This window comes from Colletotrichum lupini, chromosome 8, assembly GCF_023278565.1.
Source record: "Colletotrichum lupini chromosome 8, complete sequence".
NCBI lineage: Eukaryota > Fungi > Ascomycota > Sordariomycetes > Glomerellales > Glomerellaceae > Colletotrichum > Colletotrichum lupini.
The window spans coordinates 3,689,283-3,708,208 of record NC_064681.1 but is presented as its reverse complement, the minus strand read 5'-3'; the positions used below and the strand labels follow the sequence as shown (position 1 = coordinate 3,708,208).

At 42.6% G+C, this 18,926-nt stretch overlaps 6 protein-coding genes across 6 annotated transcripts; 3 read left to right on the top strand and 3 right to left on the bottom strand.

Annotated features, from left to right (window-relative positions):
* Positions 1-256: 256 nt before the first annotated feature.
* On the bottom strand, positions 257-2,239 carry CLUP02_15589 (adenylosuccinate synthetase; the record flags this gene model as incomplete). The annotated part of the gene is made up of 9 exons (XM_049294513.1): positions 257-790; positions 844-905; positions 958-1,054; positions 1,110-1,540; positions 1,604-1,645; positions 1,709-1,721; positions 1,773-1,809; positions 1,864-1,935; positions 2,202-2,239. 9 exons carry the CDS (start codon positions 2,237-2,239, stop codon positions 257-259), a joined length of 1,326 nt encoding a protein of 441 aa, XP_049151659.1.
* Positions 2,240-4,337: 2,098 nt separating this feature from the next.
* On the top strand, positions 4,338-5,003 carry CLUP02_15588 (uncharacterized protein; the record flags this gene model as incomplete). Its single annotated transcript, XM_049294512.1, has 2 exons — positions 4,338-4,572; positions 4,687-5,003. 2 exons carry the CDS (start codon positions 4,338-4,340, stop codon positions 5,001-5,003), a joined length of 552 nt encoding a protein of 183 aa, XP_049151658.1.
* Positions 5,004-5,263: 260 nt separating this feature from the next.
* Positions 5,264-7,439, bottom strand: CLUP02_15587 (uncharacterized protein; the record flags this gene model as incomplete). Its single annotated transcript, XM_049294511.1, has 8 exons — positions 5,264-5,491; positions 5,569-6,065; positions 6,131-6,177; positions 6,243-6,531; positions 6,592-6,700; positions 7,116-7,231; positions 7,313-7,350; positions 7,411-7,439. 8 exons carry the CDS (start codon positions 7,437-7,439, stop codon positions 5,264-5,266), a joined length of 1,353 nt encoding a protein of 450 aa, XP_049151657.1.
* A 3,977-nt stretch (positions 7,440-11,416) lies between these two features.
* On the top strand, positions 11,417-11,644 carry CLUP02_15586 (uncharacterized protein; the record flags this gene model as incomplete). The annotated part of the gene is made up of 1 exon (XM_049294510.1): positions 11,417-11,644. A coding segment is annotated over one exon (228 nt), but the record flags the coding sequence as incomplete, so codon positions are not given.
* A 3,767-nt stretch (positions 11,645-15,411) lies between these two features.
* Positions 15,412-17,306, top strand: CLUP02_15585 (uncharacterized protein; the record flags this gene model as incomplete). The annotated part of the gene is made up of 6 exons (XM_049294509.1): positions 15,412-15,526; positions 15,574-15,835; positions 15,904-16,391; positions 16,456-16,849; positions 16,900-17,030; positions 17,098-17,306. 6 exons carry the CDS (start codon positions 15,412-15,414, stop codon positions 17,304-17,306), a joined length of 1,599 nt encoding a protein of 532 aa, XP_049151655.1.
* A 68-nt stretch (positions 17,307-17,374) lies between these two features.
* Positions 17,375-18,286, bottom strand: CLUP02_15584 (short chain dehydrogenase; the record flags this gene model as incomplete). The annotated part of the gene is made up of 3 exons (XM_049294508.1): positions 17,375-17,458; positions 17,517-17,605; positions 17,662-18,286. The coding sequence occupies 3 exons, from the start codon at positions 18,284-18,286 to the stop codon at positions 17,375-17,377; spliced, it is 798 nt and encodes a 265-aa protein (XP_049151654.1).
* Positions 18,287-18,926: the final 640 nt, after the last annotated feature.

Below are 18,926 nucleotides of genomic sequence, written 5' to 3'. Positions count from 1 at the left end.
CCCTCTTACTGGGGGGTTACGGATAATCTGCCGGTGCTTTACACACTGCTGCCAATATATCATATGTGACACTGTAAGAGCGGCAAAAGCTCGTTGTAGATGCTAGTCTCGAAAATTGTGGTCTTGTGTGCGATCTATTGTTTTCAGGTGCAAATGGAACTTCTATCAACAATTCCATGGAGAGACTCAACGTCTCATCTTTATGTCGTAACCCCTCTGGGTTCATTTTCCTCCTAAAGCACGGGGACACCTGGATCTAGTATCCACGGAAGATAAGGTCTTCTCTCTTGGGGCCAGTGCCGATCCAGACAACCTTGACACCAACAAACTTCTCAATGAACTCAACGTACGCGCGAGCCTGCTTGGGCAGGTCATAGTACGTCTTGGCGCCCGTCGTGGGCGTGTTCCAGCCCTCAAGCTCCTCGTACACGACCTCAGCGTCATCAAGGGCCCTGATGTTGGCAGGGAAGGAGGGGAACTCCTCGCCAGTGTGCTTGTTCTTGTAGCCGACGGCGACCTTGATGGTGGGGAAGGTATCGAGGATGTCGAGCTTGGTAAGGTTGAGAGCGGTGTAGTGGTTCAGGTCGTGCGAGTACTTGATGACGACCAGGTCGAGCCAGCCGCAGCGGCGAGAGCGGCCGGTGGAAACACCGATTTCGTGGCCAATCTTCTGGAGCTTCTCGCCCGTCTCGTTGAGCAGTTCCGTGGGGAAACCGCCACCACCGACACGGGTGGTGTAGGACTTGACGACACCGACGACGTTGTTGATCTTTCTGGGGTTGAGGCCGAGCTAGTGACATGTCAGGGCACTGGTCTGTTCATTCAAGGATTACTTCAACTTACACCAGTGAAGACACCGCCGAGGCCAGTGTTGGATGATGTAACGTAGGGGTAAGTACCGAAGTCTATCAAGATTAGCAAGGCATCCATAATCAATATGCTATAGTATTCACGTACTCAAGTCAAGCATGACAGCTTGAGCACCCTCAACGAGGATCTTGTTCCCGTTTCTCTGGGCGTCGGCGATGATGGGGACAGCATCGACAACAAAGGTCTATGGAGGCATGTTAGTCACCAATACGGCATTTCAACGTCGCGAGGAAACTTACGCGGAGGTCCTCTCTGTACTGCTTGAAGCGCTTGATCTCGTCCTCAACGTCGTAGACAAGAAGGTCGCCGAAGCGCTTCTTGAAACCCTGAGCGAGCTGGCGAAGCTTGTGCTCAAAGAGCTCCTCGTCGAACATCTCGCTGATGGTGATACCGTTGCGGGCAGCCATGGTGCTGTAGGTCGGGCCAATACCGCGCTTGGTGGTGCCGATGCTGTTGCCGCCAAGCTCCTGCTCCTCCAACCCATCGACCTGGATGTGGCAGTCGGTGATGATGTGGCAGCGATCGGACACCAAGAGGCGCTCGCGGATGTTCTTCAGGCCCTTGGCCTCGAGATCGGCCATCTCCTTGAAAAAGGTCGGGACGTGGACGACGGCGCCGGATCCGATGAGGCTGATGCACTTTTGGTGCAGGAGACCAGAGGGAAGAAGGTCTGTAGATGGTGAGGATCAGCATAAGGGGGTCAAAGGAGCGTTGCGAGGACATAAACACGTACGGAAGTCATAGCTGACGCCATCGACGATGACGGTGTGACCGGCTGTTGGAGGTCGGGTTAGATACTACACGTCGCGATGGCTTCGGGAGTTGGAGTAACTCCTACCATTGTGTCCGCCCTAGGGCCATCAGCATGCCATTGATTATCCAAAAGGTACCAAAAACCCAACCTGAGCTCTGGCGCAAATCTGCGCGTCTTGTCCGAGGCTATATCGCGGATGTCAGAAGAGGGGCCCGGGGGCGTCAATGGGCATAGCTTACACGTCGACCAGCTTTCCCTTACCCTCGTCACTATTTGAGCGCGATATGTTAGTGCGTAGTTCTGCGGCAGGTCTTCAATGGCGCAGCAGAGGTGAATGTTTGTCGATGTGTCGCGATCCATCGAGAGCATACGCATACACGGCCGATACGTGTACACCCTTGAGGTCCCTGTCTGTCATGTATCACTCTGCTGGCCAGAGATTGAGAAATGTAACCAGTGCGCAATAGCACAAGATAGACAAAGGAGAGAAGCGGGATATTGTGAGGTGAGAAGACGCATGTATGTGTAGAGCAAAAAGGTAGAGCAAATTTGGGCGGCGAGAATGTTGACAGCTTACCCCCACTGGGCGCCGAGAACGATATCAATCGTAGCCATGGCGTCCGGTATGGATTGAAATGTGCGAGAGAATGAGAGAATGTGTGTATAGCAACAAGCAACTTGTTTAGCGAATTGTCCAAAGTATGGGTTGCTGCGATCGCAACGTCGGTCTGCGATAACTTCACAAAAACAATCAGAAGGGGAAGACGCGGGGTTTAAAAATCGGCCATGGAGGGGCAGGTTTTGCTTTGGCGGGGTTCCAGGTCTGCGGGCCAACGTGACGACGGGCCCACTTCTCTGCTGCTTCCCTCGCTGCGATGACTCTTTCCCGCAGGGCAGCAGCAGGGCAAGGTTCTTTCCATTTGGTCAATTGCTGTTGCCCGCCGAAGGTGTGTGCTCTAAAACGATTGCGTTATCGGCCACTTGTCGGGACTCGGTGAGTACGTACCGCGGCAATGGTGCACCAATCGCCGGCTCAACGGGACGGAATCGTCCGGAGTGGAAGAATCAGGCAACGCCGGGCGATACTCCGTTATGTGGCTGATGATAAGTCAGCCACAAAGCCACAGCGACGGATAACCTTACATCTCAGCCACATTGTGTTCCTCTAGCCACACCTTAGGAATTTCTCTGAAGGAAGAATTCTTCTCAAACAATTCCCTCTCTTGCGCGTCTGTTGCTCGCCGAACTCAGCTTGCTAAAGGCCAGTTCTTATCAGACAAGGACGCTTCAATCCAAGACAATTCTTCTACTTCCTGAGGTATTCAGACCACCTTAGCTTGATCATGAATAAGAGACTCCGACAAGAGACTACCTTAGCCAGCATAAGGCGCATACCTCTCGTGAAGGTGCAAGCCAATGACCAAAAGTTCAACTCTCGCTGATGGTATGCCCAAGTTTGTCCGTATTACCTTGCGCTTCCATTCATCCACCGTCCACGTGCTGTCGTCCGAATTGGAGCAAATCGGCCGAGCCTACGTATTTATTACTGGACCTCGTCACGTCAAGCTCATGAACCTAGCGCACATCGCGACCCCTGTCGATTCTCCGCTTTGCTGGCATGTTTTCATCGCCGAAGACCGAACTAGCCTTTTTTTTCTCCAGTTACGAGAACTTCAAGTTGCCCAAGAATCACATCCGTTTGGATACTATCGCAGGCTATAGACCATCATGTAGCGAGAGAAAAAGAATGCCATGATTTCACTTGATCAACCTGACTCACTGCGAATCGAAGTACAACCTATAGTGGCTTTGCATTAAGTTATAGGGAGCGGAAACACACACGATTGACCACGCTGAAAGCCCTTCACATGTCTTCCCGAGCTCATCCTCGGGCTGAGCAAAAGTTCCTTGCCTACCATGGACCAACATCGTCAATATGACCAACGAGATGGAAAAGCGCTCACTGATCGGAACACGTACCGAGCAAGGGCAGGGGAATCCATGAGGGACTGGGACTAACCTGGTGTAGCTAGAGCACACCAGGGCCAAAGCTGAAAACTTGCCTAGGCCTACTTAGAGGGCCGACGCCATCCAATCTTATCTGATGGATCAGATAACTTTCTTCGTCCACTACCCCACGCCTCCTCTGCAACCTTTATCAATCTCTTCACTCCCCTCCAGCCAATGACACTTCTCACCAACGGCCAAGCTAGCGTCCCCCTCTCCACCTCACCGTCAAAAAGCCCCTGGACGCGACCCGAATGAAGCGAGAGAGCTCTAACCGAGCATCCTGATCTGGCATGGCTGCCATGCATAGAGGTACAACCTCTTGTCAAGTTGGCCGGACCATCTAACCGACCCTGGCTTTGGATGCACCATCGGATCACTCAACACGAACGCCTTATTCTAATAACGCTGGTGATGGAGTGAGGGAGGGTCGAACTACCTCGCGTGCGGACGCCACATGCAGAGGCCTGACTCTCACATTGTCCAGAAACATGGCCTGCCCTCCAAGGTAGCCATGGACTTGGAAGGCCCTATGTGTTTGTACATATATAACATCGTATGTACCTCCGGCAAGAGCTAGACGTGCTAAGATTTCCTTTCTCTTTTCCGCGCCCATCACTCGTCTCCTAATTCCTTGGTTAGCATCACCAAAAAGTCTGTCTCTTGTGTCGTCTGAAAAGCCGTAAACCTCATCACAGTCCTCAAGATGAAGTGCTCATACGTCCTCCTGGCTACCGCCGGCCTTGCCGTGGCCCAACAAAAGTTCACAGACGTCGTCCCCAAGTGTTCCATCGAGTGCCTCACAAAGGCCGTAAAGGACGGCACCAAGTGCAGCAGCATTGACGACTCTGCCTGCGTCTGCGAGGCGGACAACTACCGCAGCATCTACACCGTCGGCGTCAACTGCGTCCTTCAAGCCTGCGGCTCTGACGTTGCTATTGGTACGTCAACTTCACTTTAGTCCTTTTCTGTTTTGCACATCTACCAGGCTCCACGCCTTCAATCTTCCAGGCAACAGCCTCAACACCATGACTGACACTTGCTCTCAACAACAGGTCAGCTCCTCCCCGCCGCCGGCAAGTTCTGCCGCGAGGTCACCGGCGGCGCCTCCGCTCCTCCCGTCGACTCTGCCTCCGCCTCCGCCTCCGCCGTCATTTCTTCTGCCATCGTATCTCTGTCATCTGCCGCCGCTTCTGCATCGACCGCTGCTTCTAACGCGACTGCCTCTGTCTCGATCACCGCCACACCGACTGCCGGCGCTAGCAGCACGGCTGCCGCGGCTACCACTGCTTCTCAGGCTGGTGCTGCTCCTGCTTTGGCTTCTATGGGTGCCCTTGGCATGCTTGCTCTCGGTGGTCTTGCTGCTTTCTAGAGCAATGTTCTCCGGGAAAGGCGTGACTAAGGAGCAATGTAGAGGAGGTCGGAAACAGTGACATTTAATTACCGAGCCAGGCTGAGCGGTGCCATGTGAAGTCACTAGGCACCTAAAATGTTCATTCATCATCTGACGGTAATTTGAACTTGTTGAGATGGTCTGGAGATACCTTCTTATTAAAAGCAAATAAAGTACCATACTATGTTCTCGAATAGTGCATAGCTTCGGTAACGTGTGATCTCTCGGGGCTCAAAGCCTCAGGACGATGTTTCCTTGGACGAGAATTGAAAGTCAAGCGAACCTCCAATCTTATCATTTACTGTCCAGCCTTCATCTTCCAGGACCGCGTAATCCACACCGTGCAGTATGTCTTGCTCATAAAACTTGAGCTCCACTCCCAAATCCTCTAGTTGTCGTCTGATCACCAGCTCCTCAGGGCTCATTTCTACCGCGTTGGTTTCGGCGATGATGTGTAAGGCACGAAACTGGGGAAGCTCTCCTCTTTTGGTACGTTCTAGCAGTCCTTGTACATTGTAGACTAAGAAAACGGCTCGGAAGCCACCCCGAAGAGATAAGCATCGCGAGGAAGATGGAAGCGATCATACCAGGTCATTACCATTGTATAGCTCACGCAAGAGTCATTCAGGTTTTGGCACGCCACCCAATCCATGTGGCCGTGGCTAATATACTGTATTCCTTCCATGCCGCCACAGCGTATGAACATGCGTTCGATTGCAAGATCACGCAAGCTGCGACTATCGTCGAAAGGCCATCCGTAGGGCCCGTAGCGTCCGTAGCAGCCGGTTGTATGCGGGTAAACTTGACGAGGGACATATGAAGGGCTGTCGAACATCAGCATCGTGGGAATGTCCATGTTGCGCTGAGTTCCTATAAAAGCCAATTTCTCGATGTCTGGGTACTCATGAAAATGTAGTTGGTGTTGATGATATACTGATACTGTGTCTAGGGCTGGTGTTTGCAGCATCAACCACTGGTGCCACATAGCTGTCCCTCGGAGGAGACCATGCCCCGCAACCTTGTGCCGATTTCTACCACCGGCTTCAGTGCATAGGTGCCAAGAGAGGCATGGTTCGTAAAATTTCAAGACTTCTCAGACGGCGAACTTTGGGATTTCCATTGCCTGAGGTTGGACTTCTCTGAAAGAAAATTACTGGATGTGTTTGGCGAGATCAGGACGTTCAAAGAGCGTGTACACCAGCAAAAGCGCTTTCTGACGTCTGACGCAGAACCCAGACATGATAGAGGTACGGAGTTGCAATGTCTCGCCAGTGAGTGTCAACAAGATAGAGGTTGAAAAGCTCGGCGCTATTGGTGTGGCTTGGTTGGTCTGGGTTGGTGAGACAACCTGTGCAATGCTCGCAGAGATTTGAAGCTACCAAGTGATGGACCTCGTCTGGTAGGCTCGTGATGGTTACTAGAGGATGTTTCCTGTTCACTGCAAGAGAGACAGTATCTGATGCATTGATGGCTTCCGGATTGCCGGAAGTTTGTGCGGGATCTATGCCTGGTATGAGAGATGATTTCTAATGCAAATTTGGAAGGGGGGGGGGGGGGGGTTATCGACTTTTGATCGCTGTAGGCGGGGGAGACTTTTGAGACAGATGGAGATTTGGAAGAATTTGGCACTCTTCAAGTTTTAGGCAGTAGAGCTCTCGACTATATGTGTCCACAGCCTACGATGATTGCCAACGTTTGAACAGACTCTCGCAATTAAGATCCAAAAGGTTGCGGCCTCACTCAAAATTGACTTTGGAACCTTAGTGTGCCGTGTAAGGTTGGTGGAGTCCAACAGCGTTTGTGGACATGGCGCGCATGACACAAAGTTTTATTGATCTCAAGGTAGTTTCAATAGAACGTTTCTTTCAACTCTTCCGACTAGTAAAAAGGTCTGTATCACTGAAATTGTCAATCGTGTGGCTTCCAAGTTCTGGATGGTATTCGACTCACAGTGGCGACGTACCTGCTTTTCTGCCTGACTACTTATATACTGGCACAAGGTATACATGAACTAAGGCTGTTAGCTTTAATCAAGTGACAGTTTTGTGATGCCTGACTCTAATTACCTTACCTTTTATCAAGCTAAGAGACGATAGAGCTCAGATAATCAACGACCTTTTCCTGAAGATGGCAGCATTTATCATGAGTATTTTCCGTTACATGTAAAGAGTGTTTAATGCTCCATGAAGTAGGTACATACGCCCACCCTAGATGGATGAAGAAACATTTGTTAGCACAGTGATACGGTAACTTCGAAGAGGACTGGTCAGAGGGACTGCAGCACGAACGGGGCCTTGCATCAAGATCCTTGAGACTGCGATCGAAGCTTGTAGAAGTGAGAATCCCATGGCATAAAGTAGACAATACGAAATTAATCCTTCATCACTGGACTCTTATGGCACCCTTGGGCTGCATGGTGGTCAGGAGATGCAATACCCCTGTCGGATTGGAAGTCTAATTCGACCGCGGCATACAGCCGACTGCGCAGGGGCCAATTGGGGGCCCTATTTACGATTATCATAGCTAGCCTAACTTATAGTTAGAACCTCCTTTTTACACTTACGTAAATATTTAAATAGTTTAATTAATCTCTTTATTAATTACGGTTCGAACTAACTACCTTATAATAAGGATACTAATACTAATTAGTAATTAAATTCTATTATTATAAATTAGTAAGGTATCTCGCTACGTAGAAGAGACGACCTCTTAATACTATACGGAATAGGAGATTCGTACTAATTAACTTTATAAAAATAAATAAAAAAAGAGGTAATTCTCGAATACCGCACGGAATTAAGTAATCGTAGCCCTTTATTACTTATAAGAGGTCGACGTTTACTATATTAAACTACGTTAATTAATAGAACTATTTAAATAATTAGTTTTTTTACTATCGCCCCAAGTAGCTTTTTTACTAAACGACTTTTCTATAGCCGGCTTATAATTAGAAATTAACTAATTAAATTAGTAAAAGGAAATACTTACGTAACGACTACTTACTTAATTAATTAGCGCAATAAACGAGCTTAATAATATAGTATAAAAGAGTACTATGCGATTAAAAAAGGGGATCTCTAAACGTAAATATTCTTACTTAGTAGCGAAGGTAACCTTATAGGAGTTATTAAGCTAAGAGATTTATAGTATATAGAAAAGTTTATTATTACGAAGATCTTATAAGTACGACCTTAAGCCCGCGATCTAGACGACCTCTTTATAGCTCCCTTAACTACCCCCCGGGTATTACTTAGGAATATAGTATAGGGGACGGTTTAATAAGGGAGGAGGGGATTTAGAGGTTTTAATAATATTAAGTTAAGAGTATTACGGATTTTAGAGATTAATTTAAAAAGAAGGCGGCTACCCTAAAGTAGTCCTACGACCTCCCGCTAGAGTTATTATTAACTTAAGAAAAGGCTAAAAAGATAAGGATTTAAAGAGAAAAAAAAAGAATCTTTTAGAGGGCCGCTAAAAGGCTTTTTTTTATATTAGCTCCCGGCGCGAGATTATTAATTTTAAGAAATTAATTAAGTAATAAAAGGGATTATTAGTAAGCGATAATTACTTAACTATAATTAGCTTATAAAAAAGACTGCTTAGGAAACTATAAAATAGGGCACCGAGAGGCCGTAAGAAAAAGGATCTTTAAAGTATCTAACCTTAGTTAATATAAGCGTAAATCGTAGTAAGTATTTTTAATAACTGCGCGACTTTATAAGAAAGAGGACTTAACTTTACTAACCATACTTAACTACTTATACGGCTCCTTTACGAGCCGCTTAGCGTCTATTTTTAACTATTTTTATAAAATACCGCCCTAGAGGAGGTAGGTTAAGGAAGGAAGCTATTTAGAAATTATAAAAAGCACGAGGCTTAGGAGGTTAAAAGTATACGGGATAGCGGAAATTAGTAACTAGTAAAGATCCCGAGACTAATTATTACATTTTCTTATAGTAATATAAACGTTTATTACTACTATTATTAAAAGGAATTACTAAAACTTACCCTTTTATATTAAATAAAAAGGAGGATCTTAGTAAGTACGATAGCTAGCGATTTAAAAAGGTAATAATAATTACTAAAAATAGTAAAAACGAGAGTAGTAGTAAGATAGCGAGAGGAAGTAGGAATTTCTTAAACCTTAATAAATTCGTTAAGTAGCGAAAGTACGGATTTATTATAACTAGCGCGCGGATTAAATATATCCTTATTAAGATTAAATACGCTAGCGACTATTAATATAGGTATAAACTAGAGCACGACCCTTAGTAAGTTAGGGTAAAGAAGAAGAAGAAGAAACCCGATCCTAAACGGAATCCTAATCCCTTATAAGTAGGTAAATATTAACCCGGACTATTAGGGAACGTAGATATATAGAATTACGAATTAACTTAATAGCGAGTAAATTAACGTAATATTAATTTATTTAACTAAGGTTTATAAAAAAAAGAGGCTATAGGGGCAACCCCTATTTTACGAAATTATAAACGACCTTAGCTATTAACTAGATAAATAGTTCGTAAGCGCAAACTTAGGAATTACAAAAGCAGTTAATAGATTTTTCTATAAGCGAGGGGTACTACTAACGTAATTATAATTACGAGAACCTTACGAAATCCTAGTAGTAACGATTATAGAGGAGGAATTCGTAATATAGACCTAGGTATAAGTTAATAAGGCGTATAATTGCTTTAATAAATTTAGAAAAAAGGTAAACGACCTAGATTTTCTTTTTATAATTACTAACGGTAATTTGTTATTATAGAAGGATATATAGAAGTAAAATATAGTGCTAAAAGTACGATAATTAATAATTTTGCTTATTTTAATCTATAGCTCGTTACCGCTATTAATATAAAATTCGGTACTAATTAGCTAGTAAGAAAGGAGGTAGACTACCCAAAGTTATTAATAATACATAGCGACGCAGGGATCGTATATAAATACCGAAAATATAGTAATAAATACGAAGTAATTTATAAATTTTAAAAAGATTTTTTTAAAAAAGAAATTATATTTTGGGGGGAAGTATGAGGTTTTATAAAAGACCCTAACGATGTTTTATAACTATTACGAAAAAGTTAGGATTAGAAAATACTAGTACTATTTAGTAATTAATATCGTACTCATAAGTAAGGCTTCTAATTATTATTATAAAGCGGTACGTAATCTCGATCGGAACGACTTTTTTAGTATTATTAACGTAATCCAAAGCCGCTTCGAGACTTATAATAAGAATTTAGAGCTCCTATCTAAGCTACGAGCGATTTTTTTTATATTTATAGCTAGGATAATAGAGGGTAAATTGCGAGTAAAAATCCTTAAAGAGCTTATTAATCGAATTAATAAGCTAGCGAAAACCTAGCTAAATAAGGGGACTAACGAGCGGAAAGTTAGATTATTTTTATATTATAGTCTAGCGCGTTTTAGAAGCAAAAATAACTCTATACTAAGTACCTAAAAACTACGAGACGCTCTACTCGAGGCTAAGATCTAGCTTTAATATTAAGGTAAGAATGCCGTACTAAACTTATTTTTAAGTATACGATAGCCCTTACTAATACTATTAGGTTAACCGAACGTATAATAAAAAAGGAAAAGAAGCTAGGTACGGTAATTACTAATAAGGAATCTTAGATTTATTAAATAAATAGAGATTTAACTCGCGAGTAGGGTAATAAAAGAAGTAGTATTTTATTTATAAAAAGGATAGATATTAGTTAAGTAGCTACTCTAAGGAAGAGCGTACTAAATTATACGAATAATATAGAAAATTAAGGGTAGTAAATAGTAAAACTAGCTCTTATTAATTTAACTAATTCCTTATTATATATAAGGGTAGATCTAGGGGTACGGAACCTAGTAAAAGTAGCTAATTTAGTGGCCTAAAGTACTCGCACCTTATAGAAAATTTAGAAAATAAGGAAGATTTTACCTCTTATACTAACGAATTAGATTATAACGAAGTTAACGATATTAACTACTCTTTCTTTGCCCCGTTAGCCTCGGGAGGATATACGAGGCTAAATAAATAAAAAGTAGTAGAAGCCCTTAATAAGTAGGCTTTTATTTATAAATAATAAGGGAAGGTCCCTTAGACGACGGATATAGAAGTAGGCAAAAGGACGAATCTAATAGCGCAGAATTCTACTCTTTTAATATCTAAAGAGAAGAGATATAGTACTAAGTAATTCTAAAAGTAGCTAGAGGGGCCCTTTTTATATTATTTAAATTACTTAAATACTAAGCTTATATAAGTATTCTACGCGAGCGAAAGGTACGGCTTAAATAATTTCTATAGGATTATCCTAAATACTAGGGCATCGTAATAGTTAATAAGAGGAAAAAGGTAATTCTAAGCGCTATAGAAAATCGCATTAGTAACGCTTAATATATTAATAGCGGGTATTATAAAGATTAGCTTTAGCTTAGGTAAAGAAATCGTTACCCTAGGTATAGTAGAAGTAGAGACGTACTTCGGAACGATAACTTTTTATATCCTACCCGTTAATACCCTATTTCTCTTATATTTAAAAAATATAGATCGATTAAGTATTATATTTAATAATACGAGGAATAGAATCTTTAGCTATAAGTATTTTAAAATAGTTAAATAACGATAGGGGTATGCGTTTATAAGGCTTATTAACGATATAAAGTTAATTAATTACCTAACGGAAAGTGAGCTTAGATAACTATACTAGAGATTTAGCTACTTATTAATTACGAAGCTATATAACTTCCTAAAGTAATTAAGTAATAATAATATTAAAATAGGGGCGCTAGAGTAATTAATAAAAGTATATTACTAATACTAAATAAATGCGCAAAGCCTACGTAAATTTAAATTTAAATTACGTAATAAGCTTAACTTTAATTAGGAGATCGTTATTAATATTTTTTATTTAAATAGTCGACCGGTCTTATATATAATTAACGAGGCTATATTATTCTAAATAAAGTAATTCTTACGGGATTTATAAGTAAAAATAGTATAGGTAGCTTTACAAAAAAGCTAGATCGATATATACTAAGGACCGCTAAATAATATTAGAACCGACGCTAATACTAGTTTTAAATTAATAGAATTTAAAGAAAATGCAACGGCTTATAGTATATAGTTAAAAGTCGTGCTTATTAAAGCGTATTATAATATTAAAAAAGTAAAAAGGGCGCACTAGTAGTTAAAAAGAGCGTTTAAAATTATTAAAGAGGAAAATCCCGATTTTAATAATAACGAATGCTTTTAGATAGTATTTAAATATTATAACGATACTATAAGGCCTAACGGGCTTATACCGACGCTTTTAGTATTTAAAGTATATTTAAGAACGACCTTAGCTTTGCTACTATTACTAAACATAAGCTAGCGAGCTTAAGTAATTAAAAAAGTAATATAAGCACTACGTAAGGTAAGTATAAGAAAGTAAGTTAATAAAGTAATTACTATACGCAATAAGCCTAATATAGGGGTTAATTTAAATATACCCTTAAATTTAGATATACGAGTATAGTGCGAAATTATTTAATAATAGGCTAGGCTATATAAATTAATTTTCGTTAACGAGCGTTTTTATATAGTTACGAGAGATTGCGACTAGCTACTCGAGGTATTAATTATAGTAGTTAAATTATATTATATAGATCCTATTGAGGTAATTTTTAATTTATAAAAAGAAGAAGAGCTAGGGGAAGCTATATAACCCGCAGTAGAGGTATAAGAAATTATTTTTAACAAAATCGTCGTAGTAATATTAATAAATAATAAAGAAAAGGAAATTACCGAAAGGGTATTAATATTACTAACGAGACGTTGCGAGAGATTATAACGGTAAGTACTAACGTAGCAATTTATTATTAGTAACAAGGTAATTAATACTTTTTATATAATAAAAGAGAAAGCCGATTTCGAGCTAGTAGTTAAACTACGTAAAGAAGGCGTAATTATAACTACTAGAAAGCTATATAAGGAATTAGATTTTATTAAAATAAATACTCTGCGCAATCGAGGGGTCTATTAATTTATTTTTTACGATTTAGAAAAGTATATAAACTTTTATATATTTAAATTACGAATAGTTTGTGAAATTAAAGGAAAAGGAATACCCTAACCGTATAAGAAGTTTAAATACGTAATTTAGGGGTATAGCGACGTTAAAAAAGCGACGCTACTTATATAATTACCTATTATATAGCGCTATAGCTAACGATTAATAATAGTACTAATAGTATTACTATAGAAAAAGGGATATGAGATTTAGAGCTATGATATTACCTAGGCCTATACCTAATCGGCCATAGGGTTTATAAAGAAAATCCTGGCCTATTTACCGAAGGAAATGGCTAGTAAGTACTTAAAAAGTACGATTATTAAAGTGCTAAAGTTATTATATAGGCTCATAAAATTGGGTACCTATTAGTGGGCTACTTATTATAATTTTTATATTAATTAATTATTAATAGTTACCTCTATATACGACCCGTGCTTATTAATTATAGAGTACGAAAATAACTAATTTAGGATCGTCGGAATATAAACTAACGATATATTAGGCCTATCTGATATTAACTTTATAAAGAAGGAGGATAAGGAGCTTTAAAAAGCGGGCTTCGTAGCGAAGTTAAAAGAGGTTTTTATAATAAATACCCCCCTAGTATTTAATAATAGGATTTTTATAATTAAAAAGGAAACCGTCGTTTTTTAATAAAAGGGGTAGGGCGAGAAGATTAACCTCGTTAATCTAAATATAATTAATATTAAGAAGTAGTATAAGGCTAAGCTTGTGCGAGGGGTATATATTATAAGTATTTATTAGCCTAAGGCGACTTTTAATTGCGCTAGGGTAGCGTAGGCTATAAATTTAACTAAACGAGATATTAAAATACTTAATAAGCGGCTTAAGTAGTAGTAAACGAATTTTAATCGAGGTCTCGTTTATTACTTAATTAACTTTATAATTAGTAAGCTCTACGTCTTTATTAATAGGTTATTTATAAATAATAACGACTTTATTTCGTAATTAGGGTATATTATTATCTTAGTTAACGAGAGTATAGGTAAGAGCGAATTTATTATATATAGTAATATAATTTATTACTCGTTAATTAAAAGTAAGTAAGTAACGAGGAGTATGTTAGCGTTAGAGGTTTATAATATAATTAACGGCGTTAACCTCTCTTATACGATTTTAATAATGCTAAAGAAGATTACTAATCGAATTAGCCTTTTATTTATTTTAATAGTTATTTATACCGATTTTTATTCGCTATACGAATGCTTTATTAAATTAGGAATAATAAAGGAAAAGAGGTTTATAATTAATATTATAGTCTTTAAATAATTATATAAAAGGCGCGAGATACTTAAGATCCGTTAGATTAATAGTAAAAATAACCTCGTAAACGCTTTTATAAAAGTAGTACTAAATAAGGGATTAGAGTAATTCGTAAGTAGCGGAAAAGTTATTATATAAATAAAGGGATAGGTTATATAAAAAGAGTAAAAAAAAGGGGGAAAAGGAGATAACTTAGTAAACGGGCCCGAGGTCGAATTATACCTCTAATTATAATAGTTAAATTAATAAAAAAAAGAGAAAGTTAGTATTAGATTAAAAGTTTAATTTAACCGCGGTATATAGCCGACTGCGCAGGGGCTAATTAGGGGCCCTATTTACGATTATCGTAGCTAGCCTAACTTACGGTTAGAACCTCCTTTTTACACCTACGCAGATATTTAGATAGTTTAATTAATCTCTTCGTTAACTACGGTTCGAACTAACTACCCTGTAATAGGGATACTAACAACCCCTCTTCCTTGGCACGGTGACCACAAACAACTCGGCCTCCCGTGTATGATCGCTGTCGCGCATTAGCTCTCGGCATCTCAGATGGCTCAACTTTACCTTCAGTCTTGAGTGAAAAAACTTTTGTTTTCTATTCCCTCTTGAAAACCTTCGACCTCGTTCATTACGCCAAGTTTGAATGATTATGGGGAGAGTGATCGAATGTGGAAAACAGATGGAATCAGCTTGACCATAATCGAGTGAATCTGGGGACCAGGAAATGATTACCCCGATCTTTCCAACCCCATTTAACCGGTGCCAATAGGATATCATATACACCTGGGCATACAGTTACTCTAGACTCCCAGTAACGCAGATCTCGTAACCCCACGGGGAGGAAATCGGACCACATCTTACACCCTTGTCAGCCGTTCCCCCGGGTCATGTAATCCGAGGATCAGTTCTAATACCTGGATGCACCTTCAATAAATTCCAATTCATATCAAACTTGCTGGGAGACTTGGAGACCTGTGTATTGACCACGAACGGATTTGATACGAGATCTCACTAGCCCCTGGACAGCCACTTCACATGCAACGAAGATGGCCACCGCTGTAGCCAAAGCGCCATATTTTGGGCTCAAGGGGAAATGGCTTACTTACTGGATTACATTTGCATGCAGTGTAGACATGCTCATGTTCGGCTATGACCAAGCAGGTAAGCGATTTCCCTAAGGTCTGAGCCGTATGCTAACACGAGCAAAGTCTTCAGCGGTGTCATTGTGACCGACGATTTTCTCGAGCTCCATGACCTCGTCGGCCCGGAGAAGACCCGTATGCTATCTACAATCACAGCAATATACGACATTGGCTGTTTCGTCGGAGCGATTTTGGCATTCACTATTGGGGAATCACTGGGTCGAACGAAGTCCATCCTCATCGGTACCGCGATCATGAGCATCGGCGCCATCTTGATGGCATCATCTTATAGCTTGGCCCAGATGTTTGTTGGGCGCATTGTGCTAGGGTGAGTATCAGCCAATGCCCTCGCTCGTTCCATGACGAGGCAAAATCATGCTCATGTCTACACAACAGAATCGGCAACGGAGTTAACACGGCTACCGCCCCGATTTGGCAAACAGAGACAGCTCCCGCTCACTGGCGTGGGAAGCTAGTCATGTTTGAGATGATGATGAACATTGTCGGGTTCTCCCTCTGTAACTGGATCAACTTTGGGTTGTCATACGCAGGCGGTGCTGTCGCGTGGAGGTTCCCTCTCGCCTTCCAATTCGTCTTCATCATCGCGCTATTCGCCACCGTTCCATGGCTGCCCGAGTCGCCCCGGTGGCTTATGTCACATGGGCGGGAGAAAGAGGCCACACAGATTCTTGCCTGTCTCGAGGCGAAACCAGAAGACGATGCGTTCGTTATTTCGCAGAAGGAAGAGATACGATTCAGTATCGACTACGAAAGAGAACATCATATCCGGTGGAGAGATCTGCTGCGGCCTGATCCTGGTGCGACCAAACCACTGCGCAGAATCATTTTAGGGGCTGGCACGCAATTTATGCAGCAATTTGAAGGTAAGATGGATCTTGGTTCTGGAAGGGATGGCGCCAAGTGCCTCTAAGATATCGTTGCATGCAGGTATCAACATCATGAGTTATTACATGCCGGCCGTTTTGATCTCTGCGGTAGGCCTATCAAACGAGCTGGCGCGTCTTCTAACCGCTGTCAATTCACTGACTTATCTGATCTTCTCATGTGTCTCCGTCACCCTAGTTGAGAGATGGGGACGGCGTGGACTGATGCTTCTATCTACTGCCGGTCAAGGCTTAGCGTTTCTCGTTATCACGATTCTTCTCAGGTATGGTGGCCCGGGAGGAGACCGTAGAGCATCAGAGGGATCCATTGTCTTTTTCTTTCTCTACTTCATGGCCTTCGGCCTGGGAATGTTGGGTGTTCCCTGGCTTTACCCTACAGAGATCAACTCGATCGCCATGCGAACAAAAGGTGCTGCAGTGGCTACAGCCACCAATTGGTACATCAAGTCTTTGATCGTTCTGTTTTGAATCAGCTGACATTATTCAGGATGACGAACTATGTGATTGTCCAAATCACACCAATCGGAATCCAAGATTTGGGATGGAAGTTTTGGATCGTGTTTACAGTCTTAAACGCTGCGTTTCTGCCTGTCATCTACCTCTTTTATCCTGAGACAGGTAAAGGCCAATTCCAAGTCCAAGCATGGAGGTACCTCGGTCAAAATTCGTCTAACACGCATGCTAGCAAACCGAACACTCGAAGACCTCGACGAGTACTATCGCAACAACCCTCCTCTCTTCGTTATTGGCGATAAGGACGCGATTGCCAGTAAAAGACCCAAGAAATACGTCGATAGACAGGAAGCACATGTTCAGCGGGTTGCTCACGGGAATGAGGTCACTGAGACCAGCGAAAATGCGGTTTTATCTGGAGAAAAGCACCAAGCAATTTGAGACTAGCGGCTTGTTTCGGGCAGGGTAAAGAGACCAAAGGTTCAAGATGTACTCATTAGTGTGTCTTTTCATGTCAGGGTATACCCTCCATCAACGATGATATCAGCACCAGTCATGTAGCAGCATGCATCGCTTGCGAGAAAAACATAAACCTATGTCTCGTGGTTAGCAAACGTAGACCGACCGTGTGACTACTGCAATCTGTCTTACGCCTTTGAGTTCAGATGTCTCAGCCATTCGCTTGCCGGGAATCATCTCCATCCACTTATCGAAGCGTTCTTTTGGTTGAACATACAACACTTAATCCAGGTCAGCACTGGTTCCAGAATTAGGTGAGGGCAAGCCATGCACTCACTTTCCGTTTCAATAAAGCCCGGAGACACGCTGTTGACCCTTGCGAAGTCTACCCATTCTACCGCGAGGCTTTTTGCCAGGTGTACGGCGGCTGCCTTTGAAGAGTTGTAGGCAGCCTGTCGCTGGGGAATATTGACCAGTGTCGCACTGACTGACGCAGTAATGATGAGGTTGCCACGCCCCTGTTGCTTGAAGACCTTCCCGGCAGCCTGCGCCGTCCACATGACACCATCAAGGTTGACACTATTGTTGTCTTTCCATGTCTCCTCAGTGTACTCAAGGCTGGGAATATCAGCGCAGACGCCAGAGTTTGCAACCATGACATCAAGGTGCCCAAAGTCTTGAACAATCTGATCAACCGTGGCGGCAATTGAGGCTCGAGACCGAACGTCGCTCTGGTAAGCGCGAATATTCACACCTGTGTCCTTGGCAATTTGGCTGGCGATCTCAACGGCATCTTTGCTGGTCGCGTAGATGAGAGCTACCTCAGCGCCGGCTTCGGCGAGGCCCCGAACGATCTCGAGGCCAATGCCTCTGGCGCCTCCCGTAACGGTTGCGACCTTGCCTTTCAGCGAGAACTGCGAAAGGACAGGTGCACCGGGATTGGGTGGCTTGTACAGCGGCATGGCGGATGATGTGTGATTGGGACGCGTTCAAATAATGAGTTCAAGTACCGCACTTAAGAAGCAATAGTCAGTTGATACTCGGGCAGGGAGCAGCGAATGCGAGTTCATCGGACATTAGCCTAGGAGGGGTAATTGAGGGGTTGGAGAACTGCGCCAAGATGGCTGAAGTAATCATGCATGGGGATAGGGCGAGAGGGTTCCTCGAGACTGGATAACTATTACTCAGGTGGAAATTAAGTAAGTCGCTCAGTCATTTTCTTTGAATGATTTGACTTGTGGTTGTTCTTTTTCTCTATTCACTCCTTGCTTGAAAGACAACCTATTGTGTTTGACATTCCTCTACTGGAAGACCTCTACTTAGAGCGGTAGTCCACCTACTTGACTTCATACCCTGTGTCAAGAAAGACACGAGGTCACAGGCTGGGTGATCTGATGGAATGAGCTATCATAATCAAAGAGACTACCCCAGAGTCGGCTTCGCCGGTGCTCGGCTTGTCAGCCATTTCTGGGGAGCATGGATAACCCTCCGGTCTAGTCCGCGGCCCGCGGCGCATCAAGGAAGGGCCCAGGAGTGCACACTGCCGTTACCCGTCGTAAACGCGACGCTGAGTTCCCACAAGCGCCGGGATGGTAACGACCG